General features: G+C 47.1%; 1 protein-coding gene across 2 annotated transcripts; it reads left to right on the plus strand.

The window, feature by feature from the left end:
* Positions 1-1,665: 1,665 nt before the first annotated feature.
* On the plus strand, positions 1,666-21,631 carry LOC100347617 (uncharacterized). Of its 2 annotated transcripts, XM_070063452.2 has the most exons (7): positions 1,666-1,943; positions 5,044-5,337; positions 9,184-9,275; positions 12,567-12,698; positions 14,497-14,623; positions 15,254-15,388; positions 17,552-21,631. In XM_070063452.2, exons 5-7 carry the CDS (start codon positions 14,524-14,526, stop codon positions 18,880-18,882), a joined length of 1,566 nt encoding a protein of 521 aa, XP_069919553.2. In that variant the 5' UTR covers positions 1,666-1,943; positions 5,044-5,337; positions 9,184-9,275; positions 12,567-12,698; positions 14,497-14,523; the 3' UTR covers positions 18,883-21,631. The 2 variants fall into 2 exon arrangements, with proteins under 2 accessions (XP_069919553.2, XP_008248441.2); XM_008250219.5 differs by lacking the exon at positions 12,567-12,698.
* The last annotated feature ends 6,169 nt before the right edge of the window (positions 21,632-27,800 follow it).

The following is a 27,800-nucleotide window of genomic DNA, read 5'->3' on the forward strand; positions in this document are numbered from 1 at the left end:
TGGGGAGAGGTTTCAAGTACTCAGCCTTCTGTTCTTGATTGGGTGCTGTCAGGAAGTTGCAGTAAGCCTATGGTTGGGCATCTTCATGATCTCAAAGGTGGGTTGAAGCTATCACTGGCAAAAGAGCAGCTTCCTGGGAGAGAGCAATGCGTGGTTATATCACTAAGGACAATATTCATGTTTGGTTTGTGCCCAGATAGCTTGCAGAAAGGTTGTGTTCATCTTGCTGTCCCCATAATTACAGAGTAGCTTTGCCTGCTGTTGATGTTCTATGAGATTGCTTATGTCCAACAGGCGAACACCAAGGTTATTTGTGGGTGGCAGGTTAGCTCCCCAAGCTGAGAGCAGTCAGGAGCTTACCCAGCTTTGACTATCCACCTAAGCACAATCTGGTTTCCAGTATATGCCACCTGCTTCCCCCCACCCCATTCTTTCCCATATGAAGCAAATCCACATTATATTACTTCATCTGTCAGCACTTGGGTTTGTATCTCTATGGGGCATATGACCCAGGTAACCACCAATGATCCACCCCTTTGAGTGTCAATGCAGCCTGTTGCTTGCTTCTGTTCAAAGGAACATGGCACAGGTGATGGGACATTGTCCTGTGAACTTACATCAATTTATAGGCTGAGCAGGTTGAAAAGGCTGAAAGGGGACATTCTCCTTTATGGTTTGAAGTAGGCTGCCGTGACAGCCACCTCGAAAGTAGGGGGCCTCAGCCCTACAGCCACAAAGAGATGAATCAGCCAACTAGAATGAGCTTGGAAACAGAGTGCCTCCCTTCCCCTCCCCCTCCCCCGGGGGGTGGGGGGTGGGGAGATGAAGCTGCAGCTCAGTCAGCACTTTGATTATGTTTTGCTGAGTCTTCTGAGAGGATCCAGCCAAGCCTGGCAGAACCCCTGAGCTACAGAAACTGGGGGTTAAGACTTGTGTGTTGTTTTAAGCCACAAGCTTTGTGATAATCTGTTCCATGACATAGATGACCAACGCAATCTCTAAAAAGAAAAACTCTCAGGTGGACACACAAAAGTGGGTGGGAGAACATGTAAAGTAAACGGCCACTACACGAATCCACAGGAACCATTTTCACCACGCGGTTGTTTGTTTCAGCTATGCCCCCACCTACCTTCTCTGCCCTGCGTCTCACCCGCCCCCAAATTCTTTTGAAGCAAAATCAAAATATCACGTCATTTAAACCATATATGTTTCAGGATTTGTATGTATCCATCAAAGACCAAGGCTATTTAAAAAATAAATAGTTCCAATACCACTATTAAACTGAAAATAATTCTTTTTAAGTGTCGGCTCTCATGGATTGCTCAAATTCAGCCCCAACTTAGCAAAGACAAATTCTTAAAAGTCCATTTTTGCCTCACACGAGAGTAACATAAACCTGTGATCATGCTGAATGTAGTTTTTTCTTTTTCATTTTCACGAATACGCAGAGCTGCGGGGACGGCAGGACCGGTCTGTGCCTCCTGCAGATCCACACCGCGCGCACCGCCCAACCCTAGGCTGTGCGGGACCGCCTGTGGGGCGCCGGGCTCGCCTGCCGGCCACACCCCTCGGGGACTACATTTCCCAGGGGGTTCCGCGCGCGGCCTCCCGCACCCGGGCCCCTGAGAGAACCGGAAGCAAGGGCGCAGTGGGGCGCGGGGCCTTTCGGGATATGTAGTCCTGCGGACGGCGCCCCGAGCTCAGGGATCCGCGTTCGGATGTAGCCGCCAGCTAGGGGTCTGTTCCCGGTGCAAGCGTGAGGTGCGCCGCGCGGAGTCAGCGCAGGACAAGAAGTGGGGCTGGCTAGGGATGCGAGGGTGCGGGCGAGGTGTCCGAGACCCGGCGCCTCTGCACCTGCCAGTCCGGGCTGAGGTAGCGCTGGGCGGCGCGCTGAGAGTGACAGCGCTAGGTCCCCGCCAGGAGCCTGACGCCAAGGATGCCAGGTCTGGAGCAAGTGTGAGTGAGTGACGCGCTGGCCTCCAGGGGTCTGCGCGGGGAGGGTGTGGCCCTGCGCGTGACCATCGCTGTCAGCCGGGTGGGTTTTGTGGGATCCCACAGTCGGGAGTTCCGACTCGTGTGTGTGCGCCTGCGTCCGCTCCGCTCAGACTGTGGTTGGAGCCCTTGGGTGTGAACTTCTGTCACACAGGGTAAGTGAGGCTGAGCTGTGGGGATTTTGTAGCTGTCCACCAGAGTACTTGAAGAAGTTGGTGGGAAAAAATGGAATTAAAAGATAAGTTTATTTAGGCGCATAATTTTTGAGTAATTTTGCATAGGTTCTTTTTTCCCGCAATGTGCATTTTTTTCCTTAACTTTTTGAAGACCCCTTGTATGAGTGGGTTTCAAATAGTTTTTGCAGCAAAATAAACTTATATTTTAATTCTCTTTTTCATGAACATTTGAAAGTATCCTTCCCTGTCTGTGGTTGCCTCTGACTCCGACTGTCTACCTGAACTGGGGTAGTCGGCTGTGTCTGAGACTGGGTCGGGCTGAATGCATATGTGTTGCATTCTTGTTCAACTGTGTGAAGGTGGTCAGGTCTGATTGTGTGAAATTGTGTGTATCTGAGTATGGGTGTTTGCATCTGAGTAAGCGGGGCTTGCGGGTCCGATTGCATGTGTAGAGTTGTGAGTTTGTTCTGTTACTGTGCCTTCTGGTGTGCATTTGTGTGTACCTTAGGATGTGTGTGCATCTGTGTGGTTGTGTAGATTTGAGCACAACCCTGGGAGTTTGGGTGCATCTGTGTGTGTCTGCAGAGTTGGAGTTGTGCCTAAAGGTGTGTGTTTGTGTGCTTTTGAGTTGTGTATGATCGGATGAGTCCATGGTATTTGTGTGTCTCTATGATGTTTGTATGTTGGGATGTGTAAGAGTTTTTGTATGTCTGTGTGAGTTTGTGGTCAAACACATGAGTTTGTGTGTGTGTGTTCTAGTCCACATTATTGGGTAGGTGTGGTCATCCGCACGCCCGGATCTCTGTGGATACTTCTTAAAGCCCAAGCCCTGGGGGCTGAGACGCACCAAGCAAGCCCGCCTCACTCTGTCCAGCGGGCCAGCAGCCAGTGGGAAGCCCTCGCAGATTTAGACTCCAGGCCTGGAGCACAGTCCCCTGGCTGCAGCTCCAACAGGACCGCCCACTCTCAAGCCTGGGGCTCCCACTACAAGATAGCCACAGAGAGCAGACGGAGGTGCCCAGCTGACCAGCACACACCTGCCACAGACCCTCGGAGGCCGATGTGGGGACGCGTCTCTGGCCACTGGCAGCTGTGTTGGTGGATGTCTCAGGTGTGGAGGAAAGGACTGTGGGGGTTCCTTCCAGGACGCAGGGTGCCTGGTCCTGATCGGGGCAGGGTGGGGATCTAGGAGGCAGAAGAGTCATGCCTGGGTCTGTGCTGGGCTGCTGGGGAAGGCAGAGGACAGACACCAGGTGGGCTCTGGCACATGGCACAGCCCGGTGAGGGTCGTGGGGTTCAGGTGCTGGCTTGGCCAACTGCATCTTGGAGAATGATTTTGGGAAGGGAGCCTGAGGTAGTCTGGGGATGTGAGCAGAGACCACGCCGCTGGTGTCTAGGGCTCAGTGGGCAAGAAGCCAGAGGAAATGGTGTAGGTGCCTGTAGGGGGTTTCACGCTGCAGGCTGTGGTTGGGCTGCGAGTCCTGGGTGCATGCACCTAAGCAGGGTCGCCACCAGGGACCTGGCCAGGCCAGAATGAGGGGGCCCTGCGGGTCAGGAGGTGACTTGGAGTTCTGGGGTGTGGGTGTGCAGCCTGCATGGCTGTGCAGGGCTCTGCGTTATCTGCCAGCAGTCCCCGGGCTGAGTGGGTGAGTTCCGCTGAGTCTTTGGAGGTGTGCCTGCAGATGCTGTGTGTCTGTATACTTGGTGCCCTCGGCGATGATCTGAAATTGAGTGTGCTCCCACGGCAGTGTGTGTCTGTGTGAGCGTGAGCTGCTGAGTGCATGGCTGTGTTTCTGCACCTGAGCTTCTGTGTCTGGGTTTGCCGTGAGTCTCATCATTTGAAGTTGTCCCTGAAGGTGGGAGGGTATGTCTAGGCTTCTCAAAGTATGTCATTGTGAGTAGGAGTGTGTGTGTAGCGGGTGCCACCCAGGGCCTGGGGGACAATGTGGGTCTGACAAACCCACCAAGGCCCAACCTGGGTCTCCCGAACCCCCTGACAGTTACCGGCTGTCTGAAGCTCTGTGACCTGTGTCTGAAAGCTCTGGCCCAGAGGCTGGACTCACTGGGAGACGTGAGACAGGGACATGGTACAGGGAAGCTGGGGCCAGAGTGGAGGAAGAAGTTTTCAGCCATACCTAGTAACAATAAAACCGAAGCCAGCATAGAAACTGCCAGTCTCTCTGTTCAGCCCTTTGTTTAATCCTCACATTTCATCATTTTTTTGTCTTCCGTTTTATGGAGTAGAAAGCCAATGGGGTTAAACAGCTACCTTGATACTCAGGTTGCTGGTGAAATACGAGATGCCCACTTAAACCAGAATCTCACATCAACAGTGAATTACTCTTTCCAAATACAGCATGGGATGTACTTATTCTTAAAATTTAGCAAAATAAATAAAAGATAGTTTTGTCACAGATATGCTCCAGGCATTACTTGGGATATTCCCGCGCTTGGCATTTCTTTATTCTTTATCTGAAACACCATTTCCCTGTGTACATGAACGTGCATTTCCTAAGTCGGGAACTCCATCACTGAAGTCTCATGGCCAGAGAGTAGCAGACTGAGAACCTTACCACCATCCCATGCCCTACTGCTGTGACCTCGGTGGTACTCAGAGGGAGGCAGGGGTCCGGGGGAACCTGCAGCTGAGCATCCTAGTTAGGCTTTTCTGCAGGGCTGATCTTACCCCATCTAATGTGCTGAGGGGTCACATGAAGGAACTCATATATCACCCCCATTTCAGTGTTCAGGGCACAGAGGCAAGATAAGTCAGGGCCACTTTCCCAAGACTCAGATCTTGCTGGGTCTGACAAGAATGGGTTCATCTTGGTGTCAGCAGCATTCACATAATTTTCTACCTTTTTTTTTCTTAAAGTGGGACCCTCTCCAAGCCCCAGGCCCCACGATCCCTGGATCTGTGCTTGCCAACGAACACTCTGCACACATCATTTAGTTGACCTACAAAGAGACTTGTGGAGGGCGACATTGCTGTCATTCTGCTTTCTGGTTGAGGACACCAAGACTTGAGGAGGTGACATCATCTACACAAGACCCCCCAGCTGCCTTGTGCTGGATCCGAACCTGGGTCATCTGGCTCCAGATCCCTCACCCTACCAGCTCTGCCTGTGATACACCCAGTGCTGCATCTCCGAGATGAAGACCAGTGGAGGTGAGAGATACATGGGGCAGAAAAGAAATGTGGGACAAGCAAGAGAGAGGAGGACCTACAAGGCGTGGGTGATACAAAGAGCATTTAGATTCAGGATCTACCCCACCCCCAAAATATCCTCCCATTGGCTCTTCTCAGGCAGGAAGGGTTTCAGGTGCACCCGGGATGGAATTGCATGGATATTTAGGTCACGCTGATCGATCCTGGCATTGCCCTGCAGGGATGCGTCTTGACAGCTGGAAGAACCTGAGCTCTTCATTGGTATTGAGCCCTCTCCTGGGGTCTGATTATGCAGCTCAGGGGACCATGGGGTAACCCAGGTTGGAGATGATGGTGGTCAACCCAAGCAGGTGGCAATGGGGATGGTCAGGATTGTTTGGCTTGGGTCTAGGTCATGGATCCTGGTGGTGGCTTCACAGGGTAAGGGAAAGCTTTTGGGCTTGTTGTGATGCCACTTGTTTGAAACCTTTTCATTTAGAAATAATTACATGTTCATAGGTAGTTACAGAAATAGTACAGGGCTATCATATGTGCCTTTGACCCAGTTTCCTCAATGGTTCCATTCTACCTGATGGTAATATGACACCAAAAATGGGAAACAAATATGGTAACAGTGTATGTACACTACTCAATGTCATTCATAGTATCGTGTGACCATCTCTGCTGTTAAGGTACTGGAAACTGTTCTTCAAAGTGATGGTGAAAACAAAACCATCAGTTCTGCGCAGAAGCCTCCCGTTACTGCCCTAGCTAGACTGGCACCTCAGACGTTTGCTGTCACTCCTCTCCGTGGTGTCTTATCAAGCTTCAGTGTCCTGATTTGGTCTTTGGCTCTTTTCCTTTCTAAGATGTCAGCCTGAAAAAGGCAGGAACTTTTGTCAGTTTTGCTTCCTGCAGTATCACCCATGCCTGGCAGGGTGCCCCAAATAGAGTCGAGCTCCACGGTCTGTAGTAGAATAAAGGGATGAATCCTGCTGTACCAGTCACGATAGTGACCAGTGCTCGGAGAGGTCAGGATGTGTAGAATCACACAACAGGCATGCACATGTGTGTATACACCTGCATGTGTGTGTGCATACACACGCATCGATGTGCATTCATGAGCACACTTGTGTGCAAGAGTGCATGCATGTTTGCCCACTGGGGTGTGACAGCTCTGCAGGGAGCTGAGCTGAGAGGGAAGTCTCCTTCCTGAGGAGGAAAGAGCCTCATCCCAGACATTAGTGTCCTCCTTGTCCTGAGTGAACCCCCTTCCCGAACCTCCAGTGGTGGGGGGTGCGTGGGAGTCAGGGTGGTCCCTGGTGGTCCTGGGAGTCAAGGTCAAGGACACAAGCGGCTCAAAGGGATCTCTGCTTTGGACCACCCAGTGCTATGAATATGTGTATCAGATGGCTCTAACGAAATCATCTCTTAACTGTGTAAATTTAATTTATCTTAAAAATTATTGATGGTTTTATTTTTTATTCATTTGAAAGGCAAACAGACAGAAAGAGTGAGTCAGAGATGGACAGAGATCTTCTATCTGCTGGTTTACTCACCAAATGCCAACAGCAGCTGGGGCTGAGCAAGGCTGAAGGTGGAGGCTTGGAACTCAATCCAGGTCTCCCACCTGTGTGGCAGGAACCCAGGTACTTGAGCCGTCACCTAATGCCTCCCAGGGTGGAATTGGGGACAGAACCAGGACTTGCACTTACTCAGATATGGGGTGTGGGCATCCCAAGTGGCATCTTAATTGCTGTTCCAAATATCCTCTCCCTTAATCTATTTTTTTCCTGGAAAATATTTGTTGATGTATGGCCAAAATGTAAACAAGTGAAAAAAATAAAGATAAATTTCTAGACAGGGCTTTAGTTTCACAGGAGGGTGCATGTCATTTCTCCTTGAAATGATGCTCTATTATGTGTCCAGTTCTCTATTAACTGGAAAGAAAATAGGAGGGAGACAGTGGGAGGAAAGGAGGGAGGAAAGGAGTATCATATGCTCTCAGATGTGTATCTACAAGTTACATTGAATCTGTTAAAACTAATTAAAATTTAAAAATGTGAAAAACTGGGCTGGTGCCGTGGCTCAATAGGCTAATCCTCCGTCTTGTGGCACCGACACACTGGGTTCTAGTCCCGGTTGGGGCACCGGATTCTGTCCCGGTTGCCCCTCTTCCAGGCCAGCTCTCTGCTGTGGCCCGGGAGTGCAGTGGAGGATGGCCCAAGTCCTTGGGCCCTGCACCCCATGGGAGACCAGGAGAAGTACTTGGCTCCTGCCTTCAGATCAGCGCGGTGCGCCAGCCGCAGCGCGCCGGCCGTGGCAGCCATTGGAGGGTGAACCAACGGCAAAAGGAATACCTTTCTCTCTGTCTCTCTCTCTCTCACTGTCCACTCTGCCTGTCCAAAAAAAAATGTAAAAAACTAAAAATAAACAAATATTCATCAACAGATGAATGGATACAATCAAATACTACTCAGTAATACCAAAGAATGACCTTCTGATATGCCTAGCAACCTGAATCAGTTTCAAAGACATTACACTGAGTAAAAGAAACCAGATGTAAAATAACATCCTGAATGATTCTATCTGTATGAAATCCTAGTGCATCAGAATTCATCTGTTTGATGGAGAGCAGATCACCTTTGCCTGGAGTTGGGAGTCAGGCAAAATGCCACAAGGAACTTTGGGAGGAGATGGAAATATTCCATATCTTAATTAAGGTGTGGTTACACAGGTGTATATATCTGTTGATACTTATCGAGTTGCACACTTAAAGTGGATGCACTTATTACATGTAAAACACACCTCAATATTCCAAACCTTGAATTGCTCCTGAGTACTACTGAATAAAATATAAAAATAAAAATAAACATATTTTAAACTCTTGTTAAAGACTTGGGTGTGAAAATGCTTAGTGGGAATTAACTAAAGTCTGCAATTTACTGTGAAATGCATCTGCAAAAATAAGATGGATGGATAGACGGATAGACATGCAACAAATCAGGCATAGCAGAATGGGTGTTTGGGCAATTATTTCAACTTTCCCTGTGTTGGAATATCTTCATAGTAAAACTTTGGGTGTCAGGAGGTACATAATTACAATTGCAAGGTGCAGAAGACTTCAAAGTTAAAAGTAACCTTGCCTCACTTCCCTCAGCCTTCTGGTTCCTTACCCAAAGACACTTTCCAGTGTCTTGTATTACCTCCAACAAGTTCTGTGCTCACACGACTATGTGTCTGTGTCTGTCACTGTGTATGTGGGGACTTCAAAATGCTCTTGGGAAACTGGACAAGTCTAGAGCAGGTGTTTGGCCTAGCAGTTAAGATACTGGTTGGAGCATCCATATTCCGTATTGGAGTGCCTGGGTTCCATTCCTGACTCACTCCTCACTCTGACTTCCTGCTAATCAGACCCTGGGAGGTAGCGAAGATAGCTCATGTCATTGGATTCCTGCCACCACAGGGGGTACTGGATTGAGTTACTGGTTCTCAGTTTTTGGCCCAGCCTAGCCCCAGACTGTTTCAGGCATTTGGGAAGTGAGTCAGCAGGTGGGAGAGCTTGCTCTCTCTCTCTCTGTCTCTCAAAATTTTTGTACTGCAATGAACTTATCTTTCAACTCCATTTTGACAATCTTTTGGAAGTACACTTGTATTTGTGAATAAATATTTCCACACTATGCACATCGTTCTGGGTCTCGGTTTTGCTTCTTTGGTAGTTTTATGAAGCATCAATACGTTCCTGGCACTTGGTGAGTACTCAGTGCCTGCCAGCTCTTGTCAGGTGTTTTATGAGAGATTCACCATCGTGAGTTTCCCAGCTCTCTAAGGCCAAGGCAGCCTCACTTCTGCTTCCTCCTCTGCCAGCCTTGCCTTCGCAGAATCCTGCTCAGACACCAAGCAAGCTCTTCCAAAAGAGCAGAAGAATGCGGGCCAGACTCCTGCCAGCCTGGAGAGAGGTGAGCTGTTTGTCCCTCCCTTTGACAGAGGGCAGCTTGGTGCAGAGATGACCATTCACCACCCCCTGCCCAGCACAGACCCTGGCCAGGAAGGGCATCTGCTGTACTCCCACCAAGGGGAATGGTTTCCCTTGGAGAGGCTCACCTCTTTCCTGCCTCCTACTGTTTCCTAACTCCCATCTCTGATCATGTGTCACGCCCTCCTTGAAGCCTACCCTGGTTACCTCTGCTCCATCACTGTCTATGCCTTTACCTTGAGTCACTGTGCTCTGAGTAACTACTGCTATTTGACAGAGTATTATTTATATGAATTTGTTCATCATCTCTCTGCCCTACTAGACTAGTTCTGAGGGCAGGAGCCTTAACCGTGTTTACTGACTTACACCCTGTATCTGGGAGCAGATGTGATGAATGTTGGGCACTTTGTGCATCTACATGGAAGGAAGGAAGGAAAGGGGGAGAAAGGGGATGGAAGGAGGAAGGGAGAAAAGGACAGAGGAGGGAGGGAAGGATTACTGAATGGTCTTTGCTGGAGCAGGCAGCAGTGGCATAGTTCACCTAGAATCCACGCCCCCTTCCTCAGCTAGCATCTTTGGTTTTTTCCTTTGGGGACCCACTCTCTTCCAACCACTTCGAATTGAGCTGATCCTATTCCAGTACACCTCCAAGTGTGCACTTGTCCAATCAGCATTCCATTACAGGGCCATGGTGACTGATTCAGGGTGGAACATGTGACTCAGTCTTGGCCAATGAAAATTAGTCCTGAGACTTCGGTTTGCTTCACCTCCAGTACTGCCAAATTGATAAGAGGGAAGCCTGGAGGTCCCTTGCAGCAAATGAAAGAGGCTGAGAGGAGAGATCAGGAGAGGCAGTCTGCTGTCACCCATTTAGAATGCTGTGAGGCTCAGACAGGTTTCAGTTTAGCCTCCTAGAGGAGAAGGACTTCTTTCCTATTGGTGCCAGATAAAGTCTCAGATATTCCAAAATGTTCATGGAAAAATGGTATTAAATTGCTGCAAATTTTTTTTGAAGCTTATGAATAGTTTTTTTCATATTAAAACATCTCAATGAGCTTTTTGAAGACCCCTTGTGTGTATGTATTTATATTAAAATATTTTTAAACACACAGGCAAGTTACAAGAATAGTACACAGATCACCAGATCGCCAAGTTATAGCTATTGTTAATATTTCTCCTACTTACTTTGTCATTTGGGCATTCTAATATATATATATATTAAATATATATATATAAATATATGTATATATGTATATACATATACAAACACAGAAGTACATACATGTACATATACTATATATACATAACACATCATTTTCTTTTTTTAAAGATTTATTTTATTTATTTGAAAGACAGAGTTACACAGATAGAGACAGAGAGAGAGGTCTTCTATCTGCTGGTTCACTCCCAGATGGCTACAGTGGCCGGAGCTGCGCCAATCCAAAGCCAGGAGCCAGGAGCTTCTTCTGGGTCTCCCACACAGGTACAAGGGTCCAAGGACTTGGGCCATCTTCTACTGCTATCCCAGGCCACAGCAGAGAGCTGGATTGGAAGAGGAGCAGCCGGGACTCGAACCGGCACCCATATGGGATGCTGGTGCTTCAGGCCACGGGCTTTAACCCGCTGCACCCCAGTAGTCACTCTTAATATAGAAAACCTCTTCAGCCTTTTTGTCTTTCATGAACTGACATTTTTGAAGACTAGAGTCACACCCGATGCAGTTTTTGTTTTGGCTGTCGACTGTGAATTAAATTCAGGTTATGCACACCTGTCTGGAATGTGATACTGCATCTCCTCAGAGCCTCACATTTAGATCTATGTGTGTATGAAGCCCACTTGCCACCCGCTGTGATGCTAATTATGATAGTAGTGGTGACCCACCTGGCCAAGGTGGTTGTCTGTTTTCCTCACTGAATACTTTCTATTTCTTCCTCTTGTACAGGTAACTAATTAGGAGTCAGTGGGGAGACACTTTAAATCAAATAAATAACCTAGAAGCAGGGAATATTCTGATTGGCCCATTATGCGTCACATGTCCACCACCAAACCAATCATCTTAGGGATCCAGGAACTTTATTGGTCTGGCCTAGGTCACATGTCCAGCTATGCAGTCAGTGGAAGGCCCCTGCTTCTCCCCAGAGTAATGGACATATGGCATAAGGCTGGGGTTCTCACCTGAGGGCACTTTGCTCTCTATAGGACATTGGACACTGTCTGGAAACATTTCTGGTTGTCACAACTGGAAGGGTGGTACTACTGGCAGCCAGAGATACCTGAGCATCCTGCCATGCCCAGGACAAAGAAGGAACTGTCCTGAGTGCAGTAGAGCCAAGGCTGAGGGACTCCGCAAAGAGAATGCAGTTCTGCAGAGGAGGAGCACAGGGAGGACTCCTACTCCTGTTCACTCTGATGCCTCCCAGCTGGGAATGCCAGCTGCCTCGGACCAGTCCTGCCTCGGCCACCAACAGTAGTGTGATCCTGGGTTATTCCTCACTCTTGAGTGCCTCGGTTTCCTCATATGTAGAGCAGGATTGGTAATAGTGCCATCATCACAGGGTTATTATGGAGATTGGGTGCACATTTGTACTGACCTTGGAACAAGTCCAATATGTAGATGTTTGTAACATAAATCATCAGGCGTTTCCATCCTTGGACAGAGTTAAATACACACTTGTAATCCTGACCCTCTGACTTCCTTCTTGCCAGACTCTAAGTTTGATCATAATGAGTGGGAAAAGTTACTGATGTTTTCTTGCCTCAGTTTCCCTTTATGCTAAATGGGAAATAACAACAGAGGCTACCTTGTGAGGATTACTTGAGATCACAAATCTCAAATACACCCAAACCATCAGCTAGGAATGCTGGTCTTGATAGAAACTGATGTGGCTGATTGCTTGCCAACTGCCAGCACTGTGGTACTGGATTTATATTGGAAAAGTGATGACATTTTGTATAAGTAAATGGTTCTGAGAAACTAGCTGAGGCCGTAGTGGTCAGTGGCAGCCAGCATGCTTCCAGCTCTTCCTAAGTGACAACCATTGTTACATACAGAGTATCTACTCTGGTTCCTGTTTAAGCCTCACACTTGCCTGCACAGTGCTATTAGTGATTTTTCCGTTTTTCAGCTGTGGAAGTGGCCACAGCTCCTATGTGGCTAAAGCAGAATTTGGACCCTGGCAGGTGACCCTGGGCCCACACACCTCACACCATCCTGTGGGAAAGTTGACTCTCTACGGGGTGCTAACGTTCTCTTCGTTTCTGTTTCCTCCTTAAGCTAGTCCATTCCCTTCAGCTTTTACTTCCCTGTGGATGACTCCTGCTCTGCTCTGCCTCTCGCCCTCCTCCTTATCCTTCAAGACTCAGCTCGAATATCGCCTCCTCTGTCACAGGATGTTCTGAGACACAGGTGCTTAACTAGAATGGAGTTGATGTGAGATCATGTGATTGTCTGGACATCCAGGGCTGGGCACTGGAGCCCCATGGAGTTAGCCACGCAGACTCCTCTGTTGTTGCTACTCTATCCTGTGTGGCTGAGGAGTGCTCACTGCACACACACGTTCTGCTCGAAAGAAAGGTGGGGTGTGGGAAAGGAGGAACAAAGCCTAGAAGATGGACATTCACTTCTGCCCACATTCCACTGGTCAGAACATAGTGGTCACATGAGCGCATCCAGCTGCAAGAGATGCTGGGAAATGCAGTCTTGGGCTGGACAGCCATGGGCTGACCTGTAGCTTCTATTACTATAGCAAAGGATGATAGGCATTGTGTCCACTATAGTCCTGGTTTGCTAGTTAATTTGTCCCCAGCACCAGGCCATGATGAATAATCTGACTCTTCAAGTCACTCTCCCATTGACTGGGAGCCCTCATTTTTAGACAAATACTTTGAATAATTATGAACATTTCCTGAGCATTGACCATGTGCTAAAGACTGATTAATTATTATTTTTAAAAAAGATTTTAAAAATTTATTTGAGAGTCAGAGTTACAGAGAGATGGAGAAACAGAGTTGGTTCTTCTGGTTCACTCTCCAAATGGTTGTAACAGCTGAAGTTGAGCCAATCTGAAGCCAGGAGCCAGGAGCTTCTTCCAGATCTCCCATGTGGTTACAAGGGCCCAAGCACTTGGGCTATCTTCTGATGCTTTCCCAGACCATTAGCAGACAACTGGATCAGAAGAGGAGCAGTCAGGACACAAACCGATGCCCATATGAGATGCCAGCACCAAAGGCAGAGGCTTAACCTACTATGCCATAGCACCGGCCCCTAAGCTAGTTATATTTACCTGTATGAGCCCACTTAGTCCTCACGATAACCATGAAAGGCTTTAGGTAGTAGAGTTATTATCCCTGTTCCAGATATAAGAGAATTGCAGTACAGTGAGCTCACATCACTTGCCCAAGGTCAGATAGGTAAGCAGCCAAGCCAGGATTGCAGCCCAGACTATCTGACTCCTGGGCCTGTGCTCTTAGCTATCAATGACATCTTCCTCACAGAAGTGGCGAGTGGGAGATCCCAGATGGTCATACAACTGGTGAGTGCAACAACCTCTTCTAGGCATTGATGTTGCCACTGTATCATAGCAGCCATTCATTTGCCTCTTCAGCTACCATATGGATATTTGGAATATGCACGCAGCAGTTACCTGTAGCCACAGTAATGCTGCATAAGAAATTATTGTGAAACATCAGGGACACATAGCAATGAGGGTTCAGTTAGTTGGCTCTGCTGATCTTGCTGGGCTCACTCCTACATCTAAGGGAAGTCTTGTTGTCAGGTCATTTAGATGACCTCTGGCTTCTCCAGAGGACTTGGGGGGATTTGACAGGACCCTACATGTTCGTCTTTCTGGCTCTAGCAGACTAGTCTGAATATGTGCTTCCTTATGGCATGCACGAGCATGATAGAGGGAGGGGTTGGGATTGTGGAGAAGGTGAGAGTATTATGCAAGCATTTTTCAAGTTTCTGTTTATATCACATTTTATCAACATCCCACTGGGCAAAGCAAGTCCCATAGTCAAGACCAGGTTGACATGGGAAAAGACTGTGGATATGGTGCAGGGTGAGAAATTGTAGCCATCTGTGCAGTCTACCACAATGCGCAATTCTAAATACCTTTCAAATGTCAGTCAACTTTTGACCTCCTCTCATGGAGCAGGTTAGCAACCAGTCCCTGGGTGAACAGATTTTTGGTTTTGTGTTACAGGCACCAGTGCTCTTCAAGGATGTGGCCATGTACTTCACACAGAAGGAGTGGCAGCTTCTGAAGCCTGCTCAGAAGGTCCTTTACAAGGATGTGATGCTGGAGAACTACGAGAACTTGGCCTTCTTGGGTAAGGACAACCTCCCACAAGTCGATCTGGGCTCCTAGGAGCCCCCTAGCCTCCTGGCTCTGAAAGGTCATGAGTTTTTCAGAAGACTTGAATGAGTTCTGCACTAGGACCGGGCTCAGCCACTGAGGCTCGGATGGCATTGGATTCATCCTATGATTGGCTCTGCTTACAGCCTCAATAGAGCTACCAGTGGCTGAAGCTTCTTAACTCACTTGCAGCAAGAATGGTAGAATGTGTTGGCGCTGGGTGTCACATGCACACGTACACACACACACACACACACACACACACTGCAGCCCTGATTTTCATCATGACTGGATCTGGTGCCCATCATGTGAACACAGCTAAATCAATTATGGCACCTAGTAAGTCTAGGTATGGGCTGATTGGCTGATATTCTCTCTGGAGGTGGTCTCAGTTTCTTGGAAACTACATGGTTCTTCATCAACAGAAATTTGAGCAGGTGAGTGAGGGAGGCAGTGGCAGGACAAGACAGGGAAGGTTGGGGATACAGACCTCCACATCACCGTTGGCAACCCTTTGTATCATCAGTTGGGCTTCTTGCTATGCAAGCATTTGGTTTTGAAAGGGATTCTGAAAGGCACATAATGTTTCTTTCCATCTGTATAGTAGGTCATCCAGTTTTCAAACCAAAGTTGATTGCCAACTTGGAGCAAGGGATTAAACCTTATGTCAAGAAGAAAGCTGCCCCTAGGGACCACCAGAGAGGTGATGAGGGAATCAGCGGGAGCAACATTGCCTCTGGTGAGTAGAAGGAAAATCACTGATGTCTCCACAGGAACCCTTCTCAAATGCTCATCATTGTAAAAGGTTTGGAAAGATGGGATAAGTTTGTAAAACATGAGAGAGGCTTTCTGGTCTGAGAGATTCTTCCACTCATGTTTTCATTCCCATGCTTCTTGCTTGTATACATATATACATCATATATGTATATATACGCCATGTCTTAAAATTATTGCTACTTTCCAAACCAGCCTCCAATGGTATCATTACACATCCACCTGGATGACTTCAGTGAGAACTAGGGACATTGGCAAGGCTGTTGTCTTAGTGTTGGCCACTAGAATGAAGACAAAGGTATCTTATAAACAGCATAAATTTATTTCTCATATTTTTGGAGACTGGGAGTTGAAGTGCAACAAGTGCAAGGTTCTGGCGTGGGCCCTCTTCCTGGTTACAGAGGGCTGAATTTTCATTGTGTCTTCATGTGGTGGGCAAGACAATAAGGTGTACACAAAGCTCTCTGCCTCTTCTTATAGAAACACTAATCCTATTCATGAGGGCTATATGCTTATGACCTAAATTGCCTTCCAAAAGCTCTACCTCCTAATACTACTAGTTTGGAGGTTAGTATCTGAAAATATGCATTTGTAATAGCTTTGTTTTATTTATTGAAAAGGTAGAGTGACATGAGAGGGGGGAGAGAGAGAGAGAGATAGATCTTCCATCCATTGGTTCAGTCCCTAAATGGTTGCAACAGCTGGAGCTGGGCCAAGCTGAAGCCAAAAACCTGGAACTCAATCCTAGTCTCCCAGATAGGCTGCAGAAGCCCAAGTACTTGGACCATCATTTGCCACTTCTCAGGCACATTATTAGGGAGCTAATAATCAGAAGTAGAGCAGTCAGGACTTCAACTAGGGCAGCCATATGGGATGCAAGCAAGCAGTATCTTAACCCGCTGCACCACAACACTGGCCTTCAAAATATGAATTTTGAGAGGACAACATTCAGTTGATAACAGATGTAGAGAAACTGGAACATTTGTAGACTGATGATGGAGCTGTTAATTGGTATAGCTGTTCAGAGAAGAAACTATTAAGCAGCATCCACTAGACTTGCACAATGCAAATGTACTGTCACAGCAACTCCACTCCTATGTATATATCCAGTAGAAATGCACACATAAGATATGTACAAGAAGGCTCATACCAACTCTATTCAGATCGACCCTAGATTGGGGTCTATCTATTAACAACTACCTATGAAGTGAGTATGACAAAATGTTCAAAATTGTCAACTTTTTTTGAAGATTTTATTTATTTATTTGAGAGGTAGAGTTACAGACAGAGAGATGGAGAGGCAGAGAGAAAGGTCTTCCACTTGCTGGTTCACTCCCCAAATGGCTGCAACAGCCGGAGCTGGGCCAAACTGAAGCCAGGAACCAGGAGTTTCTTCCAGGTCTCTCATGCAGGTGCAGCAGCCCAAACACTTGGGCCATCTTCTACTGCTTTCCCAGGCCATAGCAGAGAGCTGGATCCGAAGAGGAGCAGCCGGGACACAAACCGGTGCCCATATGGGATGCTGGTGTCACAAGCAGAGACTTAGCCTACTAAGCCACAGGGCTAGCCCCAAAATTGTCAAATCTTAAAATAAATTTTTAAATGCTAACAAAAAAGAGGGGAACCAGCAGGAGGGAAGCCTCCACTCTTTTTTTTAATAAAATAAATAAATAATGTTAAAATATATATTAAGGTATATTTACGCCACAAAATATTATAAATGTGCAAAGGATCGATGTAGATAAATCTCACAAATATAGCATTGGGTGCAAGAAGCCAGAGAAAAAAGGGTGCACACTACAGAGTTACATTTATATGATATACCAGAACAGGCAAAGCTAATCTGTATTATTAGAAATCAAGTTCATGATTTTCCAATGGTGGGAGGTTAATGATTAGAAGAGAACGGAGCAGGGGCTAGAGGTGAGGCTTTCCTGAGGTTAAATTTCTTGACCTTAACCATGGTGCTGTGGATGTGAATGTGCTTACAAAATGGACATTAACCAAACAGGACATGATTTTTAAAACTTTTTCTTATATGTATGGCATACTCCAGTAAAACATTCTGAATAAAAAATTTTAAAACCAATACCATAAAACAGATATTTACACTCTAAATTTTTTTCAGACAAGAAAAAAAGCCATAAACTGAAGACAACATTGCCAAAGTCAGGCAGTCCAAAGACAACACAGCAGGAGAAGGCCAAGACAGTGACCCAGAAGGATGGCCCCCTGGAGACTAGGGCAGAAAGGGTCTTGGAAAGTGAAGATACGTCATCTTGGAGCAAGAAGAAATCTGGCCCAAGTGTGGCTGCAGAATCACACACAAACAGCCTTCCTGGCAAGAACGGGCCTGAATCAGTGGCCATGAAGACACTTCCGGGTCAGACATCAGCAATCACATCTCCCAAGGGCAGCCCTCCAGGAAAGGAGACCCTGCAGAAAGACGCTCACAGTCAAACACAGGGTGCTCTGGCCTTCCCAAAGCGGCGGACGGCCAGAAAGGGGAAGAACCACTTTAAATGTCGGGAGTGCGGGAAGACCTTCAACCAGACCCTCCACCTCGTGGAGCACGAGCGCATTCACTCGGGAGAGAAACCCCACAAGTGTGACGCATGTGGGAAGTCCTTCAGGCACAGCTCATACTTCTTCACGCACTACCGAATCCACACAGGGGAGAGGCCCTACAAGTGTAAGGTGTGCGGCAAAGCCTTCAACAGCAGCTCCACCCTCAGCAGCCACCACAGAGTCCACACAGGGGAGACACCCTTCAAATGTGAGGAGTGTGGGAAAACCTTCAAGCAGAGCACCAAGCTCACTCGCCACCGCAGGGTGCACACAGGCGAGAAACCCTACAGGTGCAGTGAGTGTGGCAAATGCTTCGGCCGCAGTTCATCCCTGAGGGAGCACAAGAGGATCCACACAGGAGAGAAGCCATACTGCTGTCGAGTGTGTGGGAAAAACTTCAGGGTTAACTCACACCTGTCAGAGCATCAGCGGCTCCATCAAGAAGCGAGGTCCTTCCAGTGTGACGAGTGTGGGAAGTACTTCCGAAATGGCTCCCATCTCTCAGAACACAAGCTGATCCATGTGCCGGGGGCTCGAGAGGATTGCCCAGAGTGCGGAAAAGCCTTCCCCGGCAAGGCGGCCCTCCTCAGACATCAGAAAAGCCACAGGGAGGAATCTCTGTATCACTGTGAGGGATGCGGAAAGAACTTCCGGTGCAAGTCAAGCATCCAAAGGCACGAGAGGCTGCATGCTGGGCAGAAGCCTTTTGTGTGCACCCAGTGCGGGAAAGGATTCACTGACAAGACCACCCTGAATAATCACCACAAAGTCCACTCTGGAGATAGGCCCGACCCCTGCAGCCAGTGTGGTAGATCCTTCAAACACCTGGCCTCCCTATTGCTCCACCAGAAAATCCATGCTAGAAAGGCACAACAAACTCCTCATGTGTGAGAGGGCCTTTCGCCAAACTCACACCTTTGTAACCACTAGAGAAGTCAGTAGATGTTTCCTTCATTTTTCATCAGAGGCTTTCTGGTAGAGCAGTATTTCTCCATAGTCGGACAATTCTCCCCTTTCCACACCTGCAACATTTGTGCAGCATCCAGACACAGTTTTGATTGGCCCGGCTGGAATGTGCTTCTGGAAACTGACATCTATGGATAGAATCAGAGGATGCGGATACACATCCTCTAATGCACTGGGAAGTTCCCAACAGTGAACAACCTGGCACCACGCGTCAATGGTGATGTCTTTGAGGAACTTAGATGAAAGCCCTGTGGATAACTGAATTTGAGAAAGAATTGAAGTAGTGTTCTGTGCAGTAGCACTAACTGGGTGTGGATATTTAAATTTAAATGAACCAACGTGAAAAAAAAATTAAAGTGCAATCTCTTGGTGGTACCAAGAACATCTCACTTGAGATGAAGAACATTTGGAAGTTCTATTCAGCACTTGTTTAGATCTTGGTCATTAGAATGGTCACACAGGCAGGTCCTGAAAAAGTAAGAAAATGGGGTACGTCTTTTAGACTGAATTTGTACTTTTTTCCAAATGTAGGATTTTATAAATACCATTTAGAGGAATGGGTCCAGGATTCTCTGGTCATTTTCAGGTCTCGGAATCTACCAGAACTTCATGCACAGGACCTGTCCCTCATGCCTGGGGCAAAACAATCAATAGATTACTGACAATATTACTGATAAATGCCAACATTTATTGGGCACTTTCTACTCATCAATTATGGTGCTGAGCCCTTTAATAGATTATCTTAGTTAATTCTCACCAGAGTCCTGTGAAACAAAAACTATCATGATCTTCAACTTTTAGGTGAGAAAACTTGGGCTTTTGAGAACTTTTGCTTAAAAAAAGATTATTTACAAGTTTGCACATAAAGCAAGATTTTATTGATATTCTGTGAGGAAATCCATGTGTTACTTTTATATTGCACTAGTTTAAATGGACATGATTCAAATTTTCACCAAGTGTGCTTTTTTTTAAAAAAAAAAAAGTATATTTGTTTACATTTCCATCTAAACCACTCTTGAGGGAAAGAGCAGCTGAAGCTGGCACAGAAAGGACTAGATGGGGGCGGGGGGAGGTGGGAGGGCAAATCCAACTGCAGCCTGCTGACAAGAAGGTTTTGTTGGCACAGCGGTGCCCCCTCATTTATAAACGGTCCCTGGATGTTCTCAGGAATATGATGACAACATCATGTTGTTGAGAAAGAAGTCAGATGGCCACAAAGCCAATAATATTTGCTATGGGACACCTGAAAGAAACAGCTGACCAACCCCCTGTCTGAACGACTGCAGAGCTGCCATGAATTAGGCTGGAAAAGAAGAGATCAACTCTAAGGCAGAATCCTTGAACTCTTGTGCTGATGACTTCAGTACTGCACACACCACCTACCTGTGATGTATGTACATGTGAATGGTTTTTGTGCATACTTGATGGACAAGTGAACACTGCTTATCTTTTTTGTGTTTGTTTACTCATCCTCTCTTAGTAAAAAAATGCTAGTCACAACCTTCTAAATCAACCTCATTACCATCACCCAGTGCCACCCATAGCTTGAGAAGCCCTGGCAGGTAGTGGGCAACATGCAATACAGTCAGAATCTTCAGCTGCTTAGGAGTTGGTGGGAGTCTTAGGCGTGGTTATTGGAGGACTCCTCAGGGTAGAAGGTGGAAATCCCCAGGATGCTGAGCCTGTGGCTTTGTGCAACCTGGAGAATCAAGAATGAGGGTCTAATGATAAACTCAGCCTCTCTGAATTCTCTTCACCATCTCCAGAATATCTTCCGCCCACCTCCTTGTCATCTCTGGGTCCATAGATATCTTAGAGACTGAATTTGTCTTAGGATGAGGGTGGAATGACCATGGGGTAAGTAAATTCAAGGACTCAGGAGTTTTCAGTAATAACCATATCGGGCTATGTGGCTATATCTTTCTGAGAACAATCTCAGGAGCAGGGCTGGGGTGGTTTTGAGGAGGACTACGTGTGGCAGGTTTTTTTTTTTTTTCTGTTATGGTTGTTGATTCTGTCTGTGAAACATTTTTGTGTATGAAAGGATGGGTTGTTGGGGGGGGGGCTTCCTCTTCTATAATGCTAGAATGTAACTCTATATAGTTAACAAGATCATTTTTCTTGCAAGTAACCAGAACCAAACTCACACTAGATGAAGTGAAACCAAAGCAATGAAAGGAAATGATGGACACATGCATCTGGCAAGTCTTGCTTGAAGGATCTTTGATCTGGCAGGAAGACTTGAGTACAAAGCCTGTTCACGCTTCCTATCTAAGCTGCTGCTCTGTATCCTTGCTTTGCTCTTTTTTCCATAGACAGGAGCATTCTCCACGATGGGATCAACTTAAGGGAGAGACAGAGTTTCTTTCTCCTATGGGTCCTGAATGAATCCTGAAGAAGAATCCCAAAGAGCCTGCTATACTCTGTGGGAGGGGTTGTGGGCCCTACTTATCTTTTTATTTTTCCTTCGAGGGTTTGCAATAAGCACATATCACTTTGCGATTTTTGAAGAGGCTGGACTTTCCAGGGAGGGGTGCTGGGGGAGAGGACCAATCTCTGAGCACAGAAGACTCCAGTGAGAGGGGCATGATGTGGGAAGACGGGTTCCAAGCTAGAGGGAAAGCCAGCTGATTCTCACCCTCTAATAAAAATAAAATTGTTGCCTGCACTTAAACTGCCTGTTCTCTGTTTCAGACATTGTTTTAATCCCTCAAAATCTGTGAGCTGGAGGCAGGGGTCGGGGCTGGGGGGTTGTCACCTGGCTGCCCTCTCGTTCATCGCGTGGTGCCTGGCGGGGGTGCCAGGGAGAAGCACTGAGCAAGCCTGCTCTCATCAGACCCAAGTCAGCGGGACAGTCCCAGCTGCCACATTGAAGGCGCCTCAATACGCAGGACTGGGGTGGTAACGATGGCCATGTAGCAGACAGCAAGCTGAGGGGCCACCAGGGTCAGGGCAGACCCTAGGGTGCTATTGACAGCAGCTACATTCAGGGTGGAGTAGACCTTGTTGAGGACGCCAGGCATCACCTACAGAGCCTGCGTGAGCCAAGGGAGATTCCAGGTTTTAGGGTTACTGTGGATGTCAGAAGACTGGGGAGAAAGAAGGGAGCTGGGGTTGCCATGGAGGAGACAACTGAGGACTGGTCAGGCTGTTAGGGGAGGCCCAAAGGGACAGTGGAGGCAGGAGACTTGGCCAGGCAGGAGTGAGGGGCAGGGTGGGTTTTAAGAAGGTTTAAGAAGCTGTAGTGCCAGAAACGAAGCCAGGTGTGACCAGGCAATTTCTGGGCAACGATGAGATTCCAGGGGGTGGATTTCTTCTGCCCAGATGAGAGACTAATGCAGCAGTCAGAAGGGAGCAGGGCCAGCCTCTAGAGGCTCCAGGACGGCCACAGGGGCATGATCCTTTAGGAAGGCTGCAGTGGGGTGGGGAGGGCTTAGGAATTTGAAGTTGGAGTCCTTGTGGCAGGTTACTCTGATGGGGAGGATCCAAGTGGGCTCCAGGATGCCAGAATGTCAGTCGAAGGTCAAGGGTCACCTGGGGCATAGCAGAGTGACATTTAAGGCTCCTGAGGGCAGTGTGTGGGTGTGGAATCTAAGGGGCCCCTCCAGTGGTCTGGGGGGTCCACAGAGGAGAAGGAATGTGGAATTGGCTTAAGGGCCTGCAGGTGGCTACCTTCACCTGGCTGTGGTAGGGCTGGTGGCACTAGGTGTGAGCTCCTGAGTGGGGCCACAGCTGGGGACATGGCTGGCCAGACAGAGAGGGCTCTGGGGGCTAACCAGAGGGGCCCTGCGGATGGGATGGAGACCTGTAGTTCTGGGTGTGTAGCTGCAGATGGTGTGCTTGGGTGTCTTCAGTGATGATCTGAAATGTGCATTCTTCTAACATGGTTGTGTGTGTGTGTGTGTGTCTGTCTGTCTGTCTGTCTGTCACAGCTGTTTGAAGCTTTGAGTGTTTGCATTTTGTGGGAGTGAGACTCTGGGACTGGATCTCAGGATGCATCTCTGAGTTTCTGGAAATGCGAATGTGTGTGTGCGCGCGCGCGTGTGTGTGTGTGTGTCCTTGCCTGGGCACGTGGCTTTGTTTCTGTACATGTGGGTGGGTGTGTATCTGTAAGTGGATCTCAGTTTTTCCAGGTGGGACTGAATGCCCGAGGAGGTGTCTCTGAATTTGAAAGCATGCCATTGTGAATAGGATGAATGTGACAATGTGTGGGGTGTGTACTTGTCAGTTTTGTGTTACTACAATAGAATAGCTGACACAGGCTAGCTTTATAAAGAAAGGAGATTTATTTGACTTGCAGTTTTGGAGGTTCAAGGGCATGACTCCTTCATCATCTCAGCCCTATTGGCTGCATCACATTGCAGCTGATGGAAACAGTGGGGGGCACCTGATCACATATCCGAAGAAGAATCCAGAAACATTGGGGTGGCACCAGGCACAGGCTTGCGTAACAACTCTCTGGAGAGAAGGCCCTACCACTTCTCCATTCCCATCAGCTCCCAGGGCACCACATTGGCAGGTTGGGGACCGAGCCTTTGACACATGGACCCTTGAGGGGAAAACCGCATCCATAACCATAGTGCGCGGAGGGGTTGGGGTCACCCTGTGCTCAGGAGACCGTTTCTGATGAGCCTGTCAGGGTCCATCCCCCACTTCCCAAGAATTTCTGACCCCGTACCGAGGCCCTTGTCCCTGCTACTCTGAAGCACGACGCTCTGACTCAAGATCTCCCCGTCAGTCATGATTCGCCTTTGGAAGCCTGGGCCCAGGCCCAGAGGCTGGGGCCATGAGAGACAGGTACTGGGAGAGATGACTCAAAGAGGAGCTCCAGTTGGAAGAGTTCAGCAATTCAAGGAAGCTGTGGGCCAGAGTGGAAAGGACAGTTCTTGACTCCCACTCCTTAGTATATCAATAGAAGTGTAGCCAACTCTCAAACTGCCTATATTCCAGCTAGACACTTGCTTTAAATGCTTGAAAGATTTTTTTCACATTAAATCCCTAAGTAATGTACTGTCTTCATTTTTTTAACAGAGCAGTAAGCTGAGCTAAGGGTTTTTGTTTGTTTGTTTGTTTAAGATTTTATTTATTTGAGGCCGGCGCTGCAGCTCACTAGGCTAATCCTCCACCTAGCGGCGCCGGCACACTGGGTTCTAGTCCCGGTCGGGGCGCCGGATTCTGTCCCGGTTGCCCCTCTTCCAGGCCAGCCCTCTGCTGTGGCCAGGGACTGCAGTGGAGGATGGACCAAGTGCTTGGGCCCTGCACCCCATGGGAGGCCAGGATAAGTACCTGGCTCCTGCCATTGGATCAGCGTGGTGCGCCGGCCGCAGCGCGCCGGCCGCGGCGGCCATTGGAGGGTGAACCAGTGGCAAAGGAAGACCTTTCTCTTTGTTTCTCTCTCTGTCTACTCTGCCTGTCAAAAAAAAAAAAAAAAAGATTTTATTTATTTGAGAAGTAGAGTTACAGAGAGGAGAAACATCCGCTAGTTCACTCCCCAAATGGCTGCAACAGCCAGAGCTGTGCAGACCTGAAGCCAGGAGCCAGGAGCTTCTTCCAGGTCTCCCACATGGATGCAGGGGCCCAAGCACTTGGGCCACCTACCACTGCTTTCTCAGGCCATAAGCAGAGATCTGTATTGGAAAGGGAGCAGCCAGGACATGAACCGGAACTCACATCGGATGCCAGCGCCGGAGGTGGAGGCTTAGCCTACTACACCAGAGCGCCAGCCCCAATAGGGTTTAAATAACTCCCAAGTTGAGGGCTGCCAGATAAAGCAGACAGGGCAGGTGATTTGTGGGATCCCACCCAATGGGAGCTACGAGGCTGGGCTTAACTCTTCAAGGATGTGTATGTGTGTGTGTGTGTGTGTGTGTGTATGTAGCTGAAGAGTTATTAGGAAACTTTGGACCATTAATATTTTTTCCTGTGTTATCATCTTGAGGTCTTATAGTTTTGCCTTTTACATTTAGGTCTATGACTTACTTTGCATTAGTTTTGTGAAGGGTGTAAGGTCTCTAGATGCAATTTTTTTGCAGGTAGATTTCCAGTTATTCCAGCACTATTTGTTGGAGAGACGATCTTTGTCTCATCATGGTGCCTTTGCACCTCTGCCCAAGATCCTTGACTGTATGAGTCTATTCCTGTGCTTTCTAATCTGCTCTCTTGATCTATTTGTCTACTCTTCCACCGTTACCATGCTATCTGGATTACCGAAACCTTATGCAGTCCCACAATTCCAGGCCTCCAACTTTCTTATTCAGTATTGTGTTGGCTACTTTGGGCATTTTGCTTCTCCATATAAACTTTAGAATAAGTTTGCCAATTCTCACAAAATCAGTGAGAACCTCAACATAATCTGACTCACCAGTTTAGGGGTCCTTGGCTCTTCTGGGCCTCTGCTTCTCTGTTTATTGCATCTTGATCAAAACTCCTTGTGAATCTTCCTGTGGAAGGCATAGCTCTGTTCAGCCCTGTTTCATCCAGGTATTTCCTCTTCAGTTTGAAAGAGTGCATGGGTATCCAAGTCAGAGACAGATCTGAATTTGGATAGTCTCCCAATCCTGTCTGCCTGCACTTTCCAGCTATTTATCTGAGCATGACTTTCCTTATTCAGGAAATAGGCTTGTTTTGAGGAAAGAATCCATCTAGTAATCTTGGGTCCAACCACCAATTGGCATGTAGCAAATGTGTGAAACATATTAAGCATTAAATCATCACTGTCATCCTAAACATCATACATAAAATATTTGTTGTACATGTTTCAGAACATCTTGCCCACATATCTTGAGCCCTGGATAAATGTGCATTAGTTAACTACAAATGGCTTCTAAAAATAGGAAGCCACGTTCCACCTTGATCATAAAAAGGGAAGAGTGTAAACTAGAATTACCCTACATGTTGTTTATCAACTCAACTTTTGGAAAAATTGAAAAAAGCTTTATACAACAGTATGGACACTGGCATATTCACATCATCTAGTGGTTGTGCAAGATCACCTATGGAGGATAGTTTAAAAATTTCTATTAAAATGCCACATGCAAGTCCTGTTAGGGTCTGAAAAAGCCCACCGCCCGAGGAACGACTCCAAGAGACTTATTCTCTAATGCAACCAGCAAAGGGTTAAATTTATTGATCCAACATGTTGGGGCCCTCTGACAAGGACAGAGGAGCAGTGAGGAACTACAGCATAGCGTTTATAAAGGCAAAAACCGCAAAATCGGGAGGGGGGAGAGAATACACGGTTGCTAAGCGGTTGCTAAAATCTTACAATCAGCAATTATGATTTTAAGACATAGACAAATCACATCTTCATTATTAGCCCAGGTAACCCAGGTGCAACCTTTCTACTTTTAAGCTTGAGCAATCATGCTAGGGGGTTTTTGTGTGTTGTCAACGGTGATGTAGTGCACTGCTATTGTCCGACTATTTGAGATCATAGTTTCAGACCAGAGTCTCACGGTGGGGGCGGGGGGGGGGGTTGCTTTCCTAGAATGGAGTCTCAAGTGCCCCAAAATGGAGTCCCTACTGTCAAGGGGCTACTTCAGTCCCATTGCCTCAATAATTGTGCTTCAAGAGATTTATTTTACCAATAGATCTGCACACAGGAATTACTGAAGTTCAAAGTTATGCAGTCATCACTGGTTGTAGTAGCAAAAGAATGGAAACAACCATGCAACAGTCAGAACCTGGTTAAATAAATTAGGTCACAAGTATACAACAAAACCTAAATAGTTATTCAGAAGACAGTAAGCAAACTCTGTATGTACTGATATGAAAAGTTCCACAGGATATACTGATAAAATGAACTTTTTTAAAAGGTACAGTAGAGTTTGTAAAGAATTCTACCTTTTGTGTAAGAAAAAGAGCATATGAGAACAATTTTTGCAAACATATATGTGCTATATAAATACAGAGGTAATTCTATATAATAGTAAGTGTAACTTACATTGTGGAGCAATTAGCGTAGTGTTTAAACCATCTGCATTCCACATTGGAGTGTCTGGGTTTGCTTCCCAGTCCCAGCATGTGACTACCTTCCTGCCAAAACACTATGGGAGGCAGTGGTGATGCTTCAAGAAATCAGGTTCCTGCCACTCACATAGGAGACCCGGATTGAGTTCCCAGCTCTTGGCTTCCAGCCTTGGCCTAGCCTCAGCTGTTCCAGGCATTAGGAAGTGATCCAGTGGATGGAAGTTCTCTGTGTCCCTTTTTCTCAAATAAAGTTAAAAAATTTAAAAATATCAATATGTGCAAAATATTATATAATTTATATTTTATTTATGACATGTTAATGATACACATGCATGTCTCATATTACAGATTACACTACATTTTAAGAATCTTGATATTTTACTACATGATTATTCCAAAAATAATTATGTACTGAAATATGAGTCATATAGAATTGTGTGCAAAATAATCACATGTAGGTAATTACATGTGTGTATAAATTGCATATGTATTTATAACATGTACACACTTTCACAATCTTCATTTATGTAAATACATACATATATGCACTTATATGTTTATATACCCATACGTACCTTCTATATACATAAACTCTGGAAGACACTTCAAATCAGAGCGGTTACCTGTGTGTGCTCACGGGGTAAAAATCTGGCGGCTAGGGCACACACGGGAAGAAGGGTTTCCACTGTGTAAAGTTCCTTTTCAAAGTTAAAGAACATGTTCATTTTAAGGAGAAAGTCCATGGGCGCACCGGGTCCCCAGGGCCCACCGCCATTCCTGCGACGCCCTGGGGCTCCCAGTGTCCCACACACTCACCCCCCACCCCAGGCAGCGAGCGTGCCTGGGCCTGGCAGCCGCCTGACGGCGCAGGCGCA

The sequence above is a fragment of the Oryctolagus cuniculus genome, chromosome 18, assembly GCF_051225735.1.
Source record: "Oryctolagus cuniculus isolate XC-2025 breed Fujian yellow rabbit chromosome 18, ASM5122573v1, whole genome shotgun sequence".
Lineage (NCBI taxonomy): Eukaryota > Metazoa > Chordata > Mammalia > Lagomorpha > Leporidae > Oryctolagus > Oryctolagus cuniculus.